This window comes from Oncorhynchus mykiss, chromosome 3 (assembly GCF_013265735.2).
Source record: "Oncorhynchus mykiss isolate Arlee chromosome 3, USDA_OmykA_1.1, whole genome shotgun sequence".
NCBI lineage: Eukaryota > Metazoa > Chordata > Actinopteri > Salmoniformes > Salmonidae > Oncorhynchus > Oncorhynchus mykiss.
The window spans coordinates 5728226-5745111 of record NC_048567.1 but is presented as its reverse complement, the minus strand read 5'-3'; the positions used below and the strand labels follow the sequence as shown (position 1 = coordinate 5745111).

The 16886-nt window shown below is 41.4% G+C and overlaps 2 protein-coding genes across 2 annotated transcripts; both read right to left on the bottom strand.

Annotated features, from left to right (window-relative positions):
• Positions 1 to 294: 294 nt before the first annotated feature.
• On the bottom strand, positions 295 to 9306 carry cklf7 (CKLF-like MARVEL transmembrane domain-containing protein 7). The gene is given in 5 exon segments (NM_001165218.1): positions 295 to 1375; positions 1703 to 1784; positions 4734 to 4832; positions 5020 to 5196; positions 9089 to 9306. Coding segments are annotated over 5 exon segments (486 nt in total). The 5' UTR covers positions 9203 to 9306; the 3' UTR covers positions 295 to 1361.
• Positions 9307 to 12053: 2747 nt separating this feature from the next.
• LOC110535554 (sialic acid-binding Ig-like lectin 15) lies at positions 12054 to 15195 on the bottom strand. The gene is made up of 8 exons (XM_036966764.1): positions 15072 to 15195; positions 14111 to 14506; positions 13654 to 14007; positions 13492 to 13560; positions 12888 to 12932; positions 12700 to 12798; positions 12554 to 12592; positions 12054 to 12390 (listed from the first exon to the last, which is right to left on the bottom strand). Exons 1-8 carry the CDS (start codon positions 15112 to 15114, stop codon positions 12359 to 12361), a joined length of 1077 nt encoding a protein of 358 aa, XP_036822659.1. The 5' UTR covers positions 15115 to 15195; the 3' UTR covers positions 12054 to 12358.
• Positions 15196 to 16886: the final 1691 nt, after the last annotated feature.

The following is a 16886-nucleotide window of genomic DNA, read 5'->3' as shown; positions in this document are numbered from 1 at the left end:
AGATCGCTGTAGTTTATGCTTGCAGTACTAGATTCATACTCTTATCCTTTGATTGGGTGGTCAACATGTCAGTTCATGCTGCAAGAGCTCTGATAGATTGGAGGTCTTCCTCCAGAAATTGAAATAATTTATATGTAATTCTATGGAAGGGGGTGAGAACCACGAGCCTCCTATGTTTTGTATTAAAGTCAATGTACCCAGAGGAGGATGGAAACTAGCTGTCCTCCGGCTATATCATGGTGCTACCCTACAGAATGCTGTTGAGACTACTGTAGACCTTCATTGCAAAACAGTGCGTTTTAATCCATTTTTGGGATTTATTTATTTATTTATTTTACCTTTATTTAACCAGGTAGGCAAGTTGAGAACAAGTTCTCATTTACAATTGCGACCTGGCCAAGATAAAGCAAAGCAGTTCGACAGATACAACGACACAGAGTTACACATGGAGTAAAACATGGATGACGTGAATATATTTATAGTTTTTATCTAAAAAGGATAACTTGATGTTTCACTATTTTTATGAAATTCACTGAGGATGGTCCTCCCCTTCCTCCTCTAAGGAGCCTCCACTGGTCTCAATATCTTATTTTCAACAAACAAGGATTCAGAGACATGGATGCTGTTGGGTTTCCCTTTTACTTCAGTCAACCAAAAGCATGTTTGAAATATAAACCCATATACAAACTCAAACACATCAGATAAAGAAGAGCTGTTTAAATACATGTGATAGTGTGAGGCTGTATGACGGTTGACCTTTTTATGATGAGATTCTTCTCATAAGCAGCCTATAATACTGTGACAGACATACGTGAACATAAAAGCACAAAACTATCATCATAAACATTTGCTCTCAAATAAATAATGTAAACAAGAGTGGCATTGACATATCTAACTCTAAAAAGCTTCAGGGCAACACTGAAAAACAGCTTATGTCCTCTTGATTTCAAAGCATTCAAATAGCCACCATTCAAGATGGAGGGGTGGTTTGGTCTGGCTCTCAGCCTAGCCCTTGGTTTAAACACTCTGGAGGCACTTATATGAAACAACAGCTGCCTGCTCTTCAAAGCAGACACAGGTGACTTCTTATCCCTAACAACTGACCGGTCATCAGGACGGTGTATCTCAAAGAAGGAGAAATTACTTTAAGCATTCTTTGTAAACTGTACAAAATAGAGTGTTTAACAAAGTTAACTGGCTAACTTGTAACTATCCTGAAGTGAAACCAGTCTCGGGCTAAGCTGAACTTCTGATTGTTTAATGGGCCCCGGGCCAGTTGTTGGGGTAAGAAGTTACTGTCGCACAGCACACTGACAATGAAGTCATCTTGGTACTTGAGGGGAAGAAATGATAGATCCGTTTTACACAGAAGCACCTACAGTTCGAGATAGAGGAAGAGTGAAGGGGAAAGAGGAAACACTAGTTAACCAAAGTTTAGTCAACTCAGAACAAAAAGCACTTCCTAGCCCTTGTAACAGCACTACGTAATAGCCGGCAGCACAGGAAATGGAACGGAATTAACTCCTGATCTGCGCTGCAAAAGAAAGCTCCACTGTAGCAAATATGCATCTATTTCATGATATGATTACAGGTTATAATTTCATTCCTTTTCAGTTGAGCGTCTGTCTTTCAGAGGCTCGGTACATGTCGCTAGGCAATTGAAGGAAAACCCAATAAGGATTTCAAAGAATTTCAGACTTACTGGTTGGCTGGGAACCACATGTGACCTTATAGGATGTCCATATGCTGACAGCCAGTAGGAATGTGGCGATGAAGCCAAATGCCTGTAAAGGTCAACAAGAAAGATGCCTCATTATAAAAACCCTACACGTTGGTCATCTGTCAAGCATTGAGGGGACAGCTGTAAGTCCCCAAGCTGGTTACTGGGTACAAGTGTAAGAGGAAAAGACCATTTTAGGAGAATGATTATTAACTGACTTTTTAGATCTCAAAACTGTACTTGACAGGATGAACTCCTTAAAGGTGAATGGAAACACTAGGAAGTAAAGTTGAGAGATCTATTCCATCAACTAATACTAAACATGTTTAACATTCAATTGGGATTTTGATATTGAACAATGTTTATTCGAGTAGCACCATCTTGAATTGCTATAGTAACGACTGACGCCAATGCTGACACCAGGAAACGCCTTGTCTCCACTGGACCTGAAAAGTTTCTCACAACTTTGATAACTTTGTCATTGAGAGGACAAAAATATTAAGGCAAGAAACTGTATAGAATGCATTTTTATGTTGGTATTTATAACATTTACATTTTAGAGTATTTTTTTAGATTGATAAGATGAGGCTGTGAAATGACATTTATTTGATAACAAGCCGACTAGACAGTCAGCCAAGCTGAGGCAACTAGCAAGCTATTTTGTTGATTTAGCTAGCTCTTCTCTTGTCCTTTTCCGTGTTAATGTTGTGTTCACTAACTGTAAAAAATAAAATGCTCATATTGGCAATTTGAAGAACATTTGTCATTGGCATTAGCTAAGAGCTCAAATCAACTGGCTAGTGTCTGACTGAATTTGCAGCTAGCTAGCTAGACAGTGTCAAGGAAGATAGAGGCTGTAGAGACTGGACAACATGCTGCTTAGGCTGCAGACAGGGCCAAGGGAGATAGGGGCTGTAGAGACTGGACAACATGCTGCTTAGGCTGCAGACAGGGCCAAGGGAGATAGGGGCTGTAGAGACTGGACAACATGCTGCAGACAGGGCCACGGGAGATAGGGGCTGTAGAGACTGGACAACATGCTGCTTAGGCTACAGACAGGGCCAAGGGAGATAGGGGCTGTAGAGACTGGACAACATGCTGCTTAGGCTGCAGACAGGGCCAAGGGAGATAGGGGCTGTAGAGACTGGACAACATGCTGCAGACAGGGCCACGGGAGATAGGGGCTGTAGAGACTGGACAACATGCTGCAGACAGGGCCAAGGAAGATAGAGGCTGTAGAGACTGGACAACATGCTGCTTAGGCTGCAGACAGGGCCAAGGGAGATAGGGGCTGTAGAGACTGGACAACATGCTGCAGACAGGGCCAAGGGAGATAGGGGCTGTAGAGACTGGACAACATGCTGCTTAGGCTACAGACAGGGCCAAGGGAGATAGGGGCTGTAGAGACTGGACAACATGCTGCTTAGGCTGCAGACAGGGCCAAGGGAGATAGGGGCTGTAGAGACTGGACAACATGCTGCTTAGGCTACAGACAGGGCCAAGGGAGATAGGGGCTGTAGAGACTGGACAACATGCTGCTTAGGCTGCAGACAGGGCCAAGGGAGATAGGGGCTGTAGAGACTGGACAACATGCTGCTTAGGCTGCAGACAGGGCCAAGGGAGATAGGGGCTGTAGAGACTGGACAACATGCTGCAGACAGGGCCAAGGGACAACCACACCCTCACTCTCACAGCCTAGGTGAACTTCATTGTACTGGAGGACAACTTTAGAAATTGTTGGATTTTTTTTACAGGTAAGATAGAAAGGAGATTATGACGTGGTTTGTTTGTGTTGCACCAGAATGCAAGGGCAAGTAGTTATGCATTGTAGGGGGATCCATTATTTTAGGTTGTGGTACTCAAGTGAGTGTGACTCATTGCAGACATAGGCACTAACTAGTAAAGGGACTCCTAGTCTTCAGTGACAATCTGAACTACTGGCTGGTCATTCCACCTCTCTTGCATGTTTTTAATTTGTTCCCATTCTGACTCTTCCTGTATAAGGCTATAAGCCCAGTGGAATGTATGTGCAGAAGAAATTGAAGTTGTCCAAGCCAATTATTATTATTATATTACTTATTCTTATCATATTTTGTCATTCCATTCGATGTGGACTTGCACTTTGTTTTCAGGCTTGAGTGAGACGATGTATTCCCCTCAGTTTTTTCAATAAAGTTCTTGATTTATTCATATTATATTACTTGTGTATGTCTTTCCTTATCATATGTAAGACTAAATGCCATTTGTAATATGTTTTGGTTCACATTTGTGTTTAATATACAATCCATATAAGAAAGTGTCTGATAACAGAACATTCCATAGAATTCTAGAAAAATACCACCGTTCACTAAAACATCTGGAACTCAATCATAGTAGAACATATTACTATTCTGATTAGCAGTTGTTTGGGGGGGAAAAAAACAGATTTTCGTATCAGATTGTTCTTAACTGATTACCATTTGATTGCTGTGGTGCTATTGTATGTAATATAATTTAAGGGCTGTTTCTCAGCTTTCAAAATATGTATAAAACTTTTGGATATGGTTTGAAACCAGCACATTTTCAGACAGTTTTCAAATTCGGCCTTTTTTGGGAAATCCTGCCAGTGATGCAACAATGCCAATATGGTGATTTACAGTTCCAGTTAGCTGCTGTTCTAAAGCCTAGTGTTTCCACTCCCCTTTAATAGCCATTTGGCCTGCTTTAAAGGGAAATCCTGCCAGTGATGCAACAATGCCAATATGGTGATTTACAGTTCCAGTTAGCTGGTGTTCTAAAGCCTAGTGTTTCCACTCCCCTTTAATAGCCATTTGGCCTGCTTTAAAGTGAAATCCCACACACTCACCACATAACAAACAGAAATAAACTATGGAGAGCTTAGATATAAGGTTTCATTTTTGCAAACAGGGCCTCTCAATTATCTTCAGCTAAATGCTGAGATACTAGGATAGATAAAAAATCAGCTTTGGAATGGAGCACCAGAAAACAGGAAAGCATCTGCTATGTTACTCACCGAACCAGCTTCTAGTTCAGACACACCTCCACTCTTAACAGCTGCAACAATAGAGGCAATGAAGACCAGGATGGTCCCAACGCCATAATGCAGTAACTCCTGAAACAATGAATGGTATAGATAAGTGCTGGAACTCGTGTCTGTGGAAAAAGTACAGAGAAAGTTTAAAAGATTATGCACACTACTGTAAGTCTCTCTGGATAAGAAAGTCTGCTAAATAACTAACATGTAAACAATGTAAATGTGTGTGTGTGTATAGGCGTATGTCATTTGCAGGGCCACTCACCGTCATTGTCCAGTTGATACAGGGGATCTTACTCTGCAGTCTGAACACATACATGAGGTAGAAGATGAGGAAGGCTATGAGGAACCATAGCGTCACCACCTCAAAGTACCGAAAGGCTGAGTAATCAGTCCAACCTCGTGCACAGTGTACACACAGGAACGCAATCAGGAGGGCTACCTGCAAACACACAGACAAATAACAATGTGTTTCCATGTCCCAGTAGGATTCCAATCGTGGAGCATATTGGCACCATATCAACTCCTATGTTAAAAATGTATCTTAGTCTGCAATAGCGGACTGCAATAGCATTGAATAGTCTCCGTGATATGCAACTGTTCAGGGAAGTCAGGAACCAATACACGCAGTCAGTCAGGAAAGCAAAGGCCAGCTTTTTCAAACAGAAATTTGCATCCTGTAGCTCTAACTCCAAAAGGTTTTGGGACATTGTAAAGTCCATGGAGAATAAGAGCACCTCCCCCCAGTTGCCCACTGCACTGAGGCTAGGTAACATGGTCACCACCGATAAATCCATGATAATCTAACATTTCAATAAGCATTTCTATACTGCTGGCCATGCTTTCCTCCTGGCTACCCCAACCCCGGCCAACAGCTCCACAACCCCACAGCTACTTGCCCAAGCCTCCCCAGCTTCTCCTTCACCCAAATCCAGATAGCAGATGTTCTGAAAGAGCTGCAAAACCGGGACCCATACAAATCAGCTGGGCTAGACAATCTGGACCCTCTCTTTCTAAAATTGACCGCCGCCATTGTTGCAACCCATATTACTAGTCTGTTCAACCTCTCTTCCGTATCGTCCGTGATTCCTAAAGATTGGAAAGCTGCCGCGGTCACCCCCCTCTTCAAAGAGGGTGACACTCTAGACCCAAACTGTTATAGACCTATATCCATCCTGCCCTGCCTCTCTAAAGTCTTCGAAAGCCAAGTTAATAAACAGATCACTGACCATTTCAAATCCCACTGTACCTTCTCCGCTGTGCAATCTGGTTTCCGAGCCGGTCACGGGTGCATCTCAGCCACGCTCAAGGTACTAAACGATATCATAACCGCCATCGATAAAAGTCAGTACTGTGCAGCTGTCTTCATCGACCTGGCCAAGGCTTTCGACTCTGTCAGTCACTGTATTCTTATCAGCAGACTCAATAGCCTTGGTTTCTCAAATGACTGCCTTGCCTGGTTCACCAACTACTTCGCAGACAGAGTTCAGTGTGTCAAATCGGAGGGCCTGTTGTCCGGACCTCTGGCAGTCTCTATGGGGGTACCACAGGGTTCAATTCTCGGGCTGACTCTTTTCTCTGTATATATCAATGACGTTGCTCTTGCTGCGGGTGATTCCCTGATCCGCCTGTACGCAGACGCTGCCATTCTGTATACTTCTGGCCCTTCTTTGGACACTGTGTTAACTAACCTCTAAACAAGCTTCAATGCCATACAACACTCCTTCCATGGCCTCCAACTGCTCTTAAACGCTAGTAAAACCAAATGCATGCTTTTCAACCGTTCGCTGCCCACACCCGCCCGCCCGACTAGCATCACTACCCTGGACGGTTCTGACCTAGAATATGTGGACAACTATAAATACCTAGGTGTCTGGCTAGACTGTAAACTCTCATTCCAGACTCATATTAAACTTCTCCAATCCAAAATCGGCTTTCTATTTCGCAACAAAGCCTCCTTCACTAACCACCAAACGTACCCTAATAAAACTGACTACCCTACCGATCCTCAACTTCGTCGATGTCATCTACAAAATAGCTTCCAATAATCTACTCAGCAAACTGGATGTAGTCTATCACAGTGCCATCCTTTTTATTACCAAAGCCCCTTATACCTCCCACCACTACGACCTGTATGCTTTAGTTGGCTGGCCCTCGCTACATTTCGTCGCCAGACCCACTGGCTCCAGGTCATCTATAAGTGAAGCTGGAGACTTATATTTCCCTCACTAACTTTAAGCATCAGCTATCTGATCAGCTAACCGATCGCTGCAGCTGTACATAGTCCATCTGTAAGTAGCCCACCCAATTTACCTACCTCATCCCCATATTGTTTTTATTTACTTTTCTGCTCTTTTGCACACCAGTATCTCTACTTGCACATCATCATCTGCTCATCTATCACTCCAGTGTTAATCTGCTAAATTGTAATTACTTTGCTACCATGGCCTATTTATTGCCTACCTCCTCACACTGTATATAGACTTTCTTTTGTCTACTGTGTTATTGACTGTACGCTTTTTATTCTATGTGTAACTCTGTGTTGTTGTTTGTGTCGCACTGCTTTGCTTTATCTTGGCCAGGTTGCAGTTGTAAATGAGAACTTGTTATCATCTGGCCTACCTGGTTAAATAGAGGTGAAATAAAATAAATACAAATTCTGGTAACAGGAGGTTGGTCCAGATCCAGAATCTAGTTTTCAGCACAACCCAGCTCTCACATGGCTAATGTTCAAGGTTCACCATTTTCCCGTTCACATGCCGTTAAACATGCTTTATTGCTTCATATTGTAGGGCAGTTGCAGGTATATGGAACAACATTGACATTATTAAACCACAAGGGAGAGGCTGAAAGCCATTAGCCACTAAACACTTCTGTAAACAGGAAATAACCCCCAAAACCAGCTTCCTCCATTTTTCCTCTGAAACACCACCTTCATTCCTATGATGACTATAAATAAGCAAGAATGTAACAGAAATGTAGTGAAGATTAAGATGCAAACCCACTGTATTCTACTGTGCCAAACACAGATATAAAGAGGGGAGAACAGACAACGTCCCCTGATTTCACAACCGTTGTTATGAAGGTGTGATTTCCCTGATTTTCCTGAAGCCCTGATTTCACAACCTTCGTTATGAAGGTGTAATAAAGTGTCATTAATTACGAAATTCTGACATTCTGAGAGATGATGATAAACATTCATTTATTTGAAGGTAGACAGCAATATGACATCACCACACACAATGGGACAAGTTCCTCCATTACAGAAATCAACAACAACAAAATTCTAATCTGCCAAGACTTCCACTATTTTAAACAATTGCTGGACATCTCAATCAAAACTGGATGTTGACCTGACTGTGGCGTATGGGGGGGGGGGGGGGGGGGGGGGGGGCTCCCAGTGTAGATTTTAGTCGCAGTCACTTAAAATATTTTAGTAGTCTGCATGTTAATGTTTTGTAAAGTAGCCTAGTCGTAGCCTAACAGTCAGAGAAAGCCACCTAGCAGACAGTGGTGTAAAGTACTTAAGTAAAAATACTTTAAAGTACTATCTAAGTAGTTTTTTGGGGTATCTGTGCTTTGCTATTTATATTTTTGACAGCTTTTACTTTTACTTCACTACATTCCTAAAGAAAATAATGTACTTTTTACTCCGTACATTTTCCCTGATACCCAAAAGTACTCGTTACATTTTGAATGCTTAGCACGGCAGGAAAATGGTCTAATTCACACACTTATCAAGAGAACACCCCTGGTCATCCCTACTGCCTCTGATCTGGCGGACTTGACTCAACACATGCCTCGTTTATAAATTATGTCTGAGTGTTAGAGCATGCCCCTGGCTATCAGTAAATAAAGAAAACATGAAAATGATGCCGTGTGGATTGCTTAATATAAGGAATTTGAAATGATTTAGACTTTTACTTTTGATTCTTAAGTATATTTTAGCAGTTACATTTAGTTTTTTAGTTACTTAAGTATAGTTTAAACCGAATACTTTTAGACTTTTACTCAAATAATATATTACTGGGTAAATTTCACTTTTTCTTGAGTCATTTTCTATTAAGGTATCTTTACTTTTACAACAATTGGGTACTTTTTCCACTACTGCTAGTAGTATACGAATGAATCAGAGTTTCTGTTACACACCTCGCTCCCCTTTATCCTCAATTTTTGAGTGCATTCTCCACATTTTGGATTAAAGATCACGAAGACAGCAGACAGTAAGCAATATAAAATACAACCCAAACCCAACATTAAAAATAAAAACGTTTAAAAAATATGTATAATTCTGTGCAGAACATCAGTATAAATATCTGATCAAAAACCCTTACCACTTGGGCGATTTTCAGTAATCCTTGTACAGAGCGAGTATAGCCCAAATTCAAGAATCCTTCGCCCGAAGACGATCTCGTCGTGGTGGTGGTAGTAACAACAGTATGAGACATTTTGATATGTATAAATAAATAAAATACAGTGTAAATAGTCTAGACTACAGTGTATCGTGGCCCAAGAAACACAGTCAGCTGCTACTACTGTGCTTCGTCTACTTCATGGTCGTTACTAGTTACCACCGCCACAAAGTCATAAACCCCGCCTGTTTCTACAAATCTTCTTAAAATGTGATTTTAAACCTAATCCTAACCTTATGCCTAACCGTAAAATAAGACCAAAAAGCACAATTGCAGGTTATTTTACGATAAAATTTTTTACGATAGCCAAGTTAGACTTTGCGGCTGTGGTAACTCGTGGAAACCCTACTTCATTGAGGGTGAGATTCAGTTGGGGTGGGGTTTCCAGGAAACAGTAGCATTTTTCAACTTCAACAGTTACAATGTTGCTTTTACTCAACGGGCCAGTTCGTTTTGCATGGCCCCAGGCGAGTGGTGAATTTATTTAAGCACCAATGGAATGGACTAAAATGTGTAAGACACCGGGTAAAGAAAAACGAACTCGCCCATGGACATAAAATGACTGTCTGGAAGAGAAAGCGCCATCAAAACACGTATAGTCCTCAAATCACTCACGATTGGGACTCATTTCTAGCCGCATGCTACTGGCAGCATTACCGCGTGTGTTATGGATGTAAATGATGAAGCATTTACAGTCTCCACCTAAATAGTGTTCACATGATGGTTGAAGTTGATCTGTAGAAGATGATTAAGCATGTAGCTATCAATCTGAATATGTTTGAAGTTCATCAAACGTATTCCTACTATTGTTAAAGACACTTTAGGCCCTATATCAATGTAGCCGGCACCATAGACCCATACCTATTCGACCTCCGTACTATATCGACAGCTGAATTGTATTTGTCCCAGGTTAATTTAAGCATTTTTCCACCCACATTGCAAGCAAGCAAGAAGCTCACATTACTTTAAGGTCAGACCTAATGTAGGTTTTTGCATTGAATTGGTAACCATGTGGTGTCAACAGGTGTTAAACTATAGGCCCACCATCCTATCCCAAGGGGACTGCACTAATGGGACTACCCCAGGCCATGCTAAAATAGTTTCAGTGTAGTGTATTATTTACATCTACATGCTTTAAACATCATCATTATGTCATTCTGCCACTGAACAAGGCAGTTAACCCACTGTTCATATTCACCCACAGACACTTACAAAAAATAACAAACTAAGCACAGATGTTAGGCCCATGTCAATCAAGCTACATAACAAAATGGATAGCGATGAAATAAGACTGAACCCCATCAGGAAGGAGTTTTTCATATTTCGATGCTTTGCAGCAGTAGGGTTTTGTTTCTGTCACCTCCATCCATAAACAGCTGTTACCATGGAGACGAGGGCAGGATGCTCTTCTCTGTCACCACTTCCCGGGACTGCTACAGAGCAGAATGGGAAAGAGTGCTTAGAAAACCTTACCACATAAAGGCGCGCGCACACACACACTCTGGCTGTGCATACCAGTAGGCCTAGTCTCTATATAAGCAAGTGAAGCCAGATATGGGAACCAAACCACACCCTAAAAGGACATTACCATGGCGAGCCAAAAAGTCTTATGCATCAGCTGTACAAACTTAAGAACTAGGAACTAGATCCCCCGTGACACTTTGAGAACACCAGAAACACTGCAGCCAAAGGAAACCAATACATTTACATGTACAAATGCACCACACTCTTTCTGCTTCGTGGTTCTACAGGGACGTTTAGTTTCGTTTAGTGATGTACCACATGGTAAGAACATGGACATGGACCCAAGCGACTTTGCGTCCTTGAAAAATGCTATATAAATACTATGTATTATTATGATTATTATACACCAATATTGTCACGACTTCCGCTGAAGTTGGTCCCTCTCCTTGTTCGGGCGGCGTTCTGCGGTCGAAGTCACCGACCTTCTAGCCATCGATGATCCTCTTTTCATTTTCCTTTCCATCACACCTGGTTCCAATCCCATCAATTACATGTTGTGTATTTAACCCTCTGTTCCCCCTCATGTCCTTGTCAGATTGTGTATTGTAAGTGCTTGTGCACGGCTGTCCTGGTGTGAGTCGGGTTATGTACCCATTATTTGATTGTTCTGTTTTCCGGTCGTTTAATTTTTTTTTAACTGCGCCGTTTGGAAACACAGTTCTTGCTCTCCTGCGTCTGACTTCTCTGCCGCTAGTACACACCCCTTACAAATATGAGAAAACCCTTCAGTAGTTCGCTGACAGAGTTCCTTGCAGAGCTGGTGGATGACCACACTCAACCAGAGATACACTGAAGTTTTGCCCAGATAGCATCAGCTGGTTCTGTGGTGGTTGAGGCGAATGACCGCGCTGGAGTTCTTCTTTGGGTTCATGTGACGTGTGTTTAAAAGGAACGCTTCACTTCTTTGAAAGGAAACCCAGAAGTATAATGATGTAATGGCGCTCAGGAACAATAACAATAGTTATTGAGTAACATTTTTGACAATTACAATAACACTACAGTTACAATAACACTATAGTTACAATAACACTACAGTTACAATAACACTACAGTTACAATAAAACTACAGTTACAATAACACTACAGTTACAATAAAACTACAGTTACAATAAAACTACAGTTACAATAACACTACAGTTACAATAAAACTACAGTTACAATAACACTACAGTTACAATAACACTACAGTTACAATAACACTACAGTTACAATAACACTACAGTTACAATAACACTACAGTTACAATAAAACTACAGTTGTTACAATAAAACTACAGTTACAATAACACTACAGTTACAATAACACTACAGTTACAATAACACTACAGTTACAATAACACTACAGTTACAATAAAACTACAGTTACAATAAAACTACAGTTACAATAACACTACAGTTACAATAACACTACAGTTACAATAACACTACAGTTACAATAACACTACAGTTACAATAACACTTGTAGGGCAATTATGTAATTGCACCTCCATAAGAATAACAATATAAAAACGGAATCTACCAAGTTGCCCCAATGTTGTGAACAATTTCAATAAGATTGACTGCTAAACTCTCGTTGATTACTTTTGAAAAATGTCTGTCAGAATGAGGGAGGTCAGTTTCATTATGACAGACCTCCAGAGCTACATTCTCTCTGCTGTGCCTCGGCAGTTCACCCTAGCTTCACAATAGCATAGTGGACACCTGAAATGACAATGGACAGCATAATCAGAATAATGGAATGACAATGAAAAGGGTTGGCGTTATGTCATGTTATGTCATGTTAAGGACAGTGCTGTCTCAGCTGTATTATACAATCTTAAGACTTTCTTGTGTCACTTCAAGAAAAACACTAAAAATAATTCACCTTCATCTGGTATGGGGACACGAGAGCTTCTTTGGGGTGCTTAAAAGAAAAGAGGGCAATTTCATAAGCTTATCTGAGCTGGTTCTGGTACTTGGTGGTATACCTATGGAATTCATGGCCCAAAATTGCAATAATTGAATACTTACATTGAGTGGTGGTGTTCAGTTGAACGTCTGAGTATACCAGATTTAGCTCCATGTCGCCATCTTCTGGTGAATTATGTTTATACAATGACTGTGGGCTTTCTGTTTGTGTAGAGAACAACAGTAAGAAACTGTGTGACACATTACAGATCTGAACCATCAGCAAATCCTTCATGGTCTTGTCCACTCACCCATTTCTGAGACATTGGCGTAGATAGAGGATTCACTGACCATAGCTTTAGAAACAGGGAAGTAAAATGTACAAATGTAAACTGCTGTGACGCACAAAGTTTATGACTGAATGAGAGGACATGAAGAGCTGTGCTCAGACTCTACACTGGAGCCGATCTTTTTGCCCACTTCTACAGAGGTGTAGTTGGGACACCAGGCAGGGATTGAAGGATACGGGAGAAGAGGGTGTAGAACACAGACAATGAGTGGGCCGTAGACAAGAGAAGTTGATGGACTGGTACATAGGGAAGCATATGTGTGGAGATAGTGAATAACAGGGCAGCAGGTAGTCCAGCGGGTTAAGAGTGTTGGGCCAGTTCGAATCCCTGAGCAAACTAGGTGAAACATCTGCCGATGTGCCCTTGAGCGAGGCACTTAACCCTAATTGCTCCTGTAAGTCGCTCTGGATAGAGCGTCTGCTAAATGACAAAAATGTACTGAATAGCCTACCACTTAAACTGGCTTTCAACTCACACTCTGCCCTTTCATCTGAGGAAAAATTATTACTGATCAGAAATACTATTCAAAGACTCAGATTGTCTAGAAAAGAGTAAGACCCCTTACCTATAGCAGGATCTGTGCACAACACAGATTGCTGCTTAATCTTTTCTGAATTGCAGAATCTCAGGTATCCTTTTGGAAAAGACCAGAGATAGTATATGAATCTGTAAATACGCCAAAAATATAATAACTTAACTAGTATTTATTTTCTTAGAGATCACCTACCTCTTTTTCTCAGGTAAAATAAAGCCACGCCAAGGAGCAGCAGCAGAAGCAGGACCCCACACACAGAGAGGGCTACGGTCAGCGCAGTGGGTCCAGGGGGGAACAGTCTCTCTGCCCTCCCCAGGCTGTTCTCTGCCCTGCAGGTGTACACTTCCTGGGTGAAGTAGGGGATTGAACTGATCCACTGAAATGGGTGGGTTCCTATGGTGCTGACACCTGGGTCTATGTTGCCCTTAGAGGAGGAGAACCAGGTGATGGTGGATGGGGGGTTCCCCTCAACTACACACCTGAGGCTCCCGTTGCCTGGTCCGAGGGACGCCTCTACCCAAGACAGGCTGAGAATCTGGGCCTTAGCTAGGGACAAAGCACAAACCTTGCATAAGTATCATTGTGGTAAAGAGTTTCATATTCCTAGACCACCAGACCCTTATTGCTGACAACGTAGTGAGACCTTTACCAATGATATTGAGCTGTGTGCCGCTGGCAGTCTGCCACTTCCCATCACCCCAGTAAGGGTCCAGCTCTACTCTGCAGAAGTATACTCCATTGTCTGTGACCACCAGATCTCTGATGAGGAGAGAGAGATCCCTCTGCTTAGGGTCTCCTTTGACTGAGAAGCGTTGGTATGACTCTGGAACTGAGCATTCATTCATTCCACCCGTAGTAACATTTTTCACCTTGCATTGGAAGAAGGGCGTATCATGGAATTGTCTGGTGATCCACTGAACTGTGATGCCTTTGGAGTAGTCTTGTTGCTTGGGGTGGGTGAAGGAGCAGGGTAGGACCACATCTCCTCCTATGGTGCTGTTCACTACAGGGGGAACTGTCATGGACCATGGTTGTGAGAAGGTGCCTAGTGGGAGGAATATTAGTTCACAATTAGAGAAATTAGAGAAATCAATCATATTAAGGATATTTCATGTTTGTTTTTTCTGATGGTCTCAAGTATTTTTTAAAACTTGTATTCTAGTTGGTTCAACTGGCAATCTATAGTACTTTATCTATTGTACTCTATTGTACTTTATTTAAACACACACGTCACTACCCAAAGGATGGGGTGGCAGGGTAGCCTAGTGGTTAGAGCGTTGGACTAGTAACCGCAAGTTCATATCCCTGAGCTGACAAGGTACAAATCTGTCGTTCTGCCCCTAAACAGGCAGTTAACCCACTGTTCCTAGGCCGTCATTGAAAATAAGAATTTGTTCTTAACTGACTTGCCTAGTTAAAAAACATGTAAAAAAGGATCAACAAATCATCTCTTATGATACTGTATAAACACATACTCATGAATATTACAACACTAAAAATAGGGATAATTCCTTTATTCCCAAATTATTCAAGAATGCTAAAGCTTAAATAGGAATGTTTCACCAAAACTGAATCTGAATAGAAATAGCTAAAAATGGAGTTTGGCCTACCTGTAATGACAGAGAAGAGAGAGAAGAGTTGAGCCTGCACCATCCTAAAGGTAATCAAATATATACGTATCCCTTTAGCACTGAGGAGAAAGAAAGTCAAGTCAGGGAGTGGAAGTTCTACCAACACAATGCCTCAAATCAGGAAACAGTTGTGAAATGTACCACATGAGAATAGCCATTTCCTGTTTAGTGCTTACTGTGAAACAAGTGAGGGCTTGGCTGAGCATAAGTGCATTAACAATGGAAGTGTATTATTTCTTTAGGCCTATTATGTGAATTTAAGATGTGTTTCCTGAGCCTCTTTACTTGGTATCTATTATAGAAAGCATGAAGACTGGAACAATAGAGGACCTCCGTTTAGTCTAGTGAGATTTGAGCAATATAACAGTCCTACAGCCCCTTCAGACAATATTCAGACCATTTCACCTGTTCCACATTGTGTTACAGCCTGAATTTAAAATGGATTACATTGAATACACAATACTCCATGATGTCCAAGTGTTGTTTTTAGATTTTAACAAATTACACTGAACAACAATATAAAACGCAATATATAATGTGTTGTTCCCATGTTTCATGAGACGCAATCAAAGATCCCAGAAATGTTCCATACGCACACATTTGTTTACATCCCTGTTAGTGAACAGAGTGCCCCATGGTGGTGGAGGGGTTATGGTATGGGCAGGCATAAGCTATGGACGGAGAATACAATTGTATTTTATTGATGACAATTTGAATGCACAGAGATACCGTGATGAGATCCTGAGGCTCATTGTTGTGCCATTCATAATCTGCCATCACCTCATGTTCCAGCATGATAATGCACTGCCCCATGTTGCAAGGATCTGTACACAATTCCTGGAAGCTGAACATTTCCCAGTTCTTCCATACTCACCTGACATGTCATCCATTGACCATGTTTGAGATGCTCTGGATCGACGTGTACGACAGCATGGTCCAGTTCCCGCCAATATCCAGTAACTTCTCACAGCCATGGAAGAGGAGTGGGACATCATTCCACAGGCCACAATCAACCACCTGAACAACTCTACGTGAAGGAGATGTGTCGTGCTGCATGAGGCAAATGGTGGTCACGCCAGATACTGACTGGTTTTCTGATCCACGCCCCTACTTTTTATTTAAGGTATCTGTGACCAACAGATGCATACAGTATCTGTATTCCCAGTCATGTGAAATCCATACATTAGGGCTTAATGAATTTATTTCAATTGACCAATTCCTTTTATGAACTGTAATTCTGTCAAATCTTTGAAATAGTTGCATGTTGCATTTATATTTTTGTTCAGTATTTTTTTAAATGAAAAGCTGAAATATCTTGAGTCAATAAGTGTTCAATCCCTTTGTTATGACAAGCCTAAATCAATTCAGGAGTAAAAATGTGATTTCTGAATGACTACCTGATCTCTGTACCCCACACATACTCTGTAAGGTCACTCAGTTGAGCAGTGAATTTCAAACATAGATCCAACCACAATGACCAGGGAGGTTTTCCAATGCCTTGCAAAGAAGGGCACCTATTGGTAGATGGGTATAAATAAAAAGCATGGTGAAGTTATTAATTACATTTTGGATGGTGTACCAATACACCCAGTCACTACAAAGATACAGACGTCGTTCCTAACTCAGTCGCCAGAGAGGAAGGAAACCGCTCATGGATTTCACCATGAGGCCAATTTTAAAACAGAGTTTACATCAAATAAAATAAAATTGTATTGGTCACATGCACATATTTAGCCAATGTTATTGTTGGTGTAGCGAAATGCTTGTGCTTCAACAGTGCAGTAGTATCTAAGA